The 6,489-nt window shown below is 35.7% G+C and overlaps 1 protein-coding gene across 1 annotated transcript; it reads left to right on the top strand.

The window, feature by feature from the left end:
• The first annotated feature begins 2,133 nt into the window (after positions 1-2,133).
• LOC127557128 (G-protein coupled receptor 4-like) lies at positions 2,134-3,003 on the top strand. Its single transcript, XM_051990570.1, has one exon. It carries the CDS (start codon positions 2,134-2,136, stop codon positions 3,001-3,003), a length of 870 nt encoding a protein of 289 aa, XP_051846530.1.
• Positions 3,004-6,489: the final 3,486 nt, after the last annotated feature.

Below are 6,489 nucleotides of genomic sequence, written 5' to 3'. Positions count from 1 at the left end.
CTTTCTGAAGTTTAGCTTTGAAGGAAAGGAGAGATACCAGATGAAAGCTAGTGGGAATGACAGAATCAAGTCAGGTTTTTAAAGGATGGAGATTCATGGACATGTTTGTAGGCAACAAAGAACCTGCCAACAGGTAAGAGATTTAAGATTAATAATAGAGTGGGAATGATAAAACAGTCAATATGCTGGAGATTGGAATGGAATAAGATCAAGAGTATGGTCGAGGTTTGCTTTGACAAGAAGGGCCCTCTCTTTGTGTGAGATGGGGAGGAGGAGATAGTAGGGAAAGCTTTTGAATGATATGAGACCTTTATCATCTTTGACAAATTGCTTTCCATCTCAAGATTCCAGTGTCTAAATCAGTAAAATCATAGAGCAGGATTAGATATATTTAATTCTAGAGAATTAAAGTCTTTTAAAACTCTAAACCCTATTGCACCTATTTTACAATTAAGGAAAGTAAGGTGAAATGACTCACCCATGATTACACAGTAAGTAAGAATCAAAGTTAGGATATTAAACCACGTCTATACCAGCTCCCTCTCTTGAACACAGTACCTCTGAGATGCAATAGCAACATGAACTCAGTTTAAAAAAAGAAAAAAACTAGAACCAGAAAACTTAGTAGGATTCTTTCCTCTATCTGAATGTAGCTTTCTTTTGTAGTTACTCTTTAGGGTATCCCAAGAACCTAATGCAATATAGAGAGGCTCGACCTGCAATTAGGTAAAGTCTGATTTCTGCTATTTTTATTAGCTGTGTGATGTTAGAGGAATAACTTAACTTTTCTGAATCTAAGATTTCTCATCCAACTTTTGTTGTTTTTTGTTATCATTGTTGTCATTGTTAAAATAAATGTATGATTTCATTAGTATCTGAAAGACCTGTCTGGGACAGAGAATGACTTGCCCAGTGTCATAGTATGTATATCACAGATGGGAGTTCAATCCAGGTCTTAATAATTCTGAAATCTAACTTTTTATTTACTAGCCATACAGCAGACTTATCTGCTAAATGGGGTTAATAATATCTATTCTATAGGCTTTACAGACTTGTTAATAAAAGTCAATCAATAAATTAATATTATGAAGTACATAATGTTTTTTCTTTAAAAGTTTTTTTCAGTAATATTTTATTTTTCCAAATATATGTAAAGATAGTTTTCAACATACATTTTTGTACAACTTTATGCCCCCCCTCAGGCAATTGGGGTTAAGTGACTTGCCCAGGGTCACACAGGTAGGAAGCAACTTTATGTTATAAATTTTTTCCCTTTCTTCTCTTATTTCCCCTCTCCCCAAGACAGCAAGCAATTTGATGTGTCTAATATGTGGCAGACACTGTTATGGATGCTGGTTAACTGAGGTGGCATATATAAAGCACTTTGCCAGCTAAATTGCAATATTTATGAATATACCTGTTTTGTTGTTCAATCGTTTTTCAGTCATATCTGACTCTGTGATTCTATTTGGAATTTTCTTGGCAAAGATATTGGAGTTATTTCTATTTTCTCTTCCTGTTCATTTGCTGAGATTGTTGGAAGGAAAACCTTAAACCACTCTGGAAATGTGAGTTGTATGATAATTGTGAAAATATGTATAGAAGAATTGCACTTTTAACATATATTGGATTGCCTGTCGTCTAAGAGGGGGGTAGAAGGGAAGGGAAGCAGAAAAAAAAATTTGGAACATAATGTTTTGCAAGGGTGAACACTGAAAACTATGCATGTATTTTGAAAATAAAAAAGTTTTATATAAAAAAATTAAAAAACGAGCTGTTATTGTTTTGAAAATAGTTTTACATAAAAAAAAAGAAATGTGAACTGTTATTGTTTTGAAAATTAAAAGTTCTATATAAAAAAAAAGAAACAGAGCGATATAAGCTATTATTCTTTTCCTTCTTTTATTTGTAGGAACGTTAACAAATCTGCATTCTTCTTAAAGGAAGATTCCCCACAGAGAAAGAATATCAAGTGAAACATCTGGTTTCAAGGAAAGTGACTAATACACTTGTTTTAAAACTATGGAAGAGAGATGAGTTAATTCCTTCTGAGACACATGAAAGATTTATTTTTTTAAAATGAATTACACAAATATGACCCACTGTTCTATGAATTTTGAGATTTCCAAGACCATGCGCCTCTCCATGTTCTCCCTGGTGCTGTCAGCTGGTTTGCCCCTGAATTGCATGGCTGCCTGGTTTTTGTTGTGCCAGATCAGGACCAAGAGCATCCTCAGCATCTACATGATAAACATGGTGGCCACCAACCTCCTTCAGATTTTGACCATTCCGTTCTGGATCCACTATACCTACCTGGGACACAGGTGGGTTTTAGGGAGGGAGACCTGCATAGCAATTAGCTTTCTGTTCACCACGAATTTGTACGCCAAAGTTGCCTTTCTGTGCCTTATTGCCAAGGAGCGCTATTTCAACATCGTTTTCCCCATGCGTTGTCATGGCCTGGGCACTGTAAGCATTGCCATGAAAATCAGCTTCTCTGCATGGATGTTTACAGTTTTCTTTTGCATCTTGGGATCCTACCTAATATATGAAGAAAAGGAAGAGACTGAATTCTGCTACGAAGGCTATCCCGTTACACAAAAGTATGCTCTGTTCAAAATGTACACCATGTTCTTCTCCTTCTTTGGACCACTTGGACTGATAGCATTTTTCTATGGCAGCATCCTGTACAAAGTCAGAGAAATGAGAAATTTGGAGACAAAAAAAGAAGTCTACGGATGTATTCTTCTCACTATGGTGACATTCATTTTGGTCTTTGGACCCTATCAAGTGACATCCTTCCTTAAGAATTTCTTGGAAAGTAGAAAGAGGGAATCAGATTTCTGTGCAAAAGAGGAAGCACTTTTTCTTCCTAGAGAGATCTCTTTATGTATGATGACTCTTGGCAACATTCTAGATCCTGTGCTTTACGTCTTACTCATAAAAAGCACACGAGATAAATTTATAGCCTCATGTAAATGTTTGTGTTTTTTCCATCAGTAACTGGTCATTTAACAGAGGAAATTTATATGCTCAATTTAAAATTAAACATTATTAAGTGACTAATTCTAACCCTAACTCTAACCTGACCCTAATCCTAATTTTAACCCTACATTTTTACTGCACACCTGCATAAAATAAAGCCCAGAGAAAAGGGCATCCTGGATGGGGAAATGAACTTGGTTTTCAGAAGATCTGCATTAAAAACTAGCCTCAGAGAAATATTAGCTGTGTGAAACTCTCAGCCTCCATCTCCTCATCTTTAAAATGAGGATCATGATAGCATCCCCCTCACAAGGTTATTGGGTGGATTAAGTGAGATAATAAATGTAAGATGGTTTGCAAAACTTTGTTGTTGTTCAGTCACATCCAACTCTCCATGGCTCTGTATGAAGTGCTTTGCCATTTCCTTCTTCAGCTTATTTTCCAGATGGAGAAACTGAAGCTAACAGAATTAAGTAATCTGTCTAGGATCACACAATTAGTAAATGTCTAAGGCCGGATTTAAATACAGAGCTTCCTGACTCCAGGCCCAGTGCTTTAACCACTCCTCCACCTAGCTTGCCTATTAACTTTACGGAGCCTTTAACTACTTGAAAACCTTAGTTAGTTCTTATTACTATAATAAACAAAGTAAAACAACAGACATTTATTAAACACCTTCTTATGCTAGCACTTAGCACAGTTTCTTGCAGATAGTAGATATGCAATAAATGTTTATTTTTTGATAGACCAAGCACTGAACTAGGTTGTAATGTTCTTCTCTAAAATATAATGTTCTCTGGGAGCAGGTTTCTTGGGGGGCTTCTGGAGGCAGCCTTAGTTTCAATTTAGTGTAATCACCCCAAATGCAGCCAGGGATTAAAGTCCAAATCCTTTATTGTCTCTTTCCAAGTCTTGTCCTTCCTTGGGCCTGGTTAGCTTTCTTAAAGGCCTATTTCTCTCCTTGGTTCTGAGAGCTCCTGCCACTAGTCCTTTGCCTCTGCCAGCTTCAGCCTCCAGCCAGCACAAAGGTAGAAGACAGAATGAATCTGCTTCTGTGTCAGACCTGAGAGCTTCTTGCTTATATACTCCACACTGAGTACACACGAATCATATCACTGGGAAACCATTATTTGTTGTAGTGTTAAATCAATGCTAAACTAGATTTAACCATTGTCTCCTCAATTCCACTTAGTACCTTGTTTCAAGTTCTGGCCCATAACATCTCCTTGTAGGATCAGATCAATCATACTGAACCATGCTAAATTAGATAATTATTGTCTCTATCAATTCCACTGGCTTAGTACCTTGTAAGAATCCTAACACTAGGTAATGCAAACAGAAAGACAAAAACTGATTAGTCTCTCTAGCTTAAAAAACATTACTTCTATCAAGGGACATACCATGTACCCATATAAATGAGTACAAAATCTAGGCAAAGTAAATATAAAATAAGTTTGAGCGAGGAGGCATTAGTGGTTTGAAAAAACCAGGAAATGCCTCAGGTAGGATCCAAGGAGATACAGTAGAAAGAGTGATGATTCTGGAGTTGGAAGACCTGATTTAAAATCCTGCCTTGAGACCTATGTGAATTTGGTCAAGAATAGACTCTAAATGCTAAAGGTCTAGATTCTAAAATGAAGGGATTGTACAGGATTGCCTCTCAGGTTCCTTCTACTTCTAGATTTAGGATTTGCAGAAAGGAGATAGTATCCAGAAAGAGAAAGGGTCAATAATGTCAAAGACCACAGAGATACTGGGAATGAGAAAAGGCCACTGGATCTGGCAATTAAAGGAGAGCAGATTCAGTTGATGGATACAGTTAGAAACCAGATGACAAAGGGGTAGAGAAGTGAGTAGGAGAAAGAACAATATTGATAACTTTTCTCTAGGAGTTTGTCTCTACAAGAAAAGAGAGACAGTGCTTAATAAGGAGACTGTCTCAGAATCATCCAGCTATTTTTGTAGTAGAGTTAAGACTGGGACCCAACTTTCCTCTTCTATGCAATTTCTTGAGCAGTGATAGTGATTGCTGTTGGTCCTTCCTTTTCAAAGAAGACCAATGACAACACAGGATGATGAATTGATTTGTGTGTGAATTGTATTGAAGTGAGGTAGAATTGCCCAAAGTCATCTGTCCAACTCTCTCTTCTTGAGTCATTAAAAATCTGATGATAAAACAAAAAAAATCAGGAAAATGGGCAATGATCCAGGATGATAAGACAAAAAATCAGGAAAACGGGCAATGGACCTTGGCGTCTTTGATATCTGACCAGTTTCTAAACAATCTGACACCTTTATGACTGTTGGAACAAATTATTTTCTTCTGCCCATTTCACTGGGGGGGGAGTCTTTACATATTTGGGGGAGACATCCCTTAACTCACTAAGAGTTGACTAAATTCTTGGGCACATAATGCAGGTTATTAAATCTGAATTTTCCAAAGGCTTAAAGTGGAGGCAGGTAACCTTTATTCCCCCCTATCCCCCATTTTAAGTCATAAAGCCACAGAAAACATTTATTATAGAAGTGAAAAAGCAAAAAAAGAGGAACATGGACAAGATTAGAATATTATTCTTAGGCCATTGCCTCACCAGCACCAACAGTACCTGTTTTTACTCCCACTCTAATGTCATCACATTTGAATAAGTGACAATGATGACAGGCTGCATGAGATAAAAATGCTTTTTTGAAAAAAAAAGTGAAACCTGCTACTGCTATAGTTCCAGGTTTCTGCAAGTGATTGCCACAAAGTTGAAGAAATAATACGTAACAGATCCATCCAGACATCTTCCCTTTCATAGAAAAGCCCTTAGAACTCATGATGGAAAATGTTGATGGAGTCTGAATGCAGATCAAAGTATACTGTTTCATTCTATTTTTTTCATGGTTTTTCCTTTTTATTCTGTTTTTTTCTCTCAAAATATGACTAATATGAAAGCATATTTTGTATGCTTGTACATATATAACTTATATCACCTCTCGCTTACTGTCTCGGAGGAAGGGAAGAAAAAAAAGGAGAAAATTTGGAATTCAAAATTTTATTTAAAAATGAATACTAAAAATTGTCTTTACATGTAATTGGAAATAATAAAATGCTATTTATTTAATACTATTATTTATTTGTTTCTTTATTTATATTAATATTATGTAATTATATATAATGTATTATTAATTTATTTAATATTTCATATTATAATTTATTTAATATAATATTTAAAAGAAAAAAAGCTCTTAGAATTCAATATTACCAGTGGAGGAGTTTTACTGAACTGAGAATGAAAACTAGAATTTCATAACAGGATAATGTACTTAGATGCTGAAAGAAAGAGCAATGTTGTCATTATTTGAGGATTCCAAATTGTATGCTTTTGTGATTTTTAGATGAAAGCCTTGAATAATAGCACCGACTATCTCAATTGTAATATTATGTATGGACCTCACTTTAGAATATGGTGTATTTGTTAGAGGTAGAGTCAGTAGTACCATACTGCTTCACTGTTGCTG

The sequence above is a fragment of the Antechinus flavipes genome, chromosome 3 (genome assembly GCF_016432865.1).
Source record: "Antechinus flavipes isolate AdamAnt ecotype Samford, QLD, Australia chromosome 3, AdamAnt_v2, whole genome shotgun sequence".
NCBI classification, from domain to species: domain Eukaryota; kingdom Metazoa; phylum Chordata; class Mammalia; order Dasyuromorphia; family Dasyuridae; genus Antechinus; species Antechinus flavipes.
The sequence above is the reverse complement of the archived record's forward strand: the minus strand, read 5'-3'. Positions and strand labels throughout refer to the sequence as shown.

What these genes read in the sequence shown, in the direction of transcription:
- LOC127557128 (XM_051990570.1), top strand. Translation starts at nt 2,134, where the DNA reads ATGCGCCTCTCCATGTTCTCCCTGGTGCTGTCAGCTGGTTTGCCCCTG.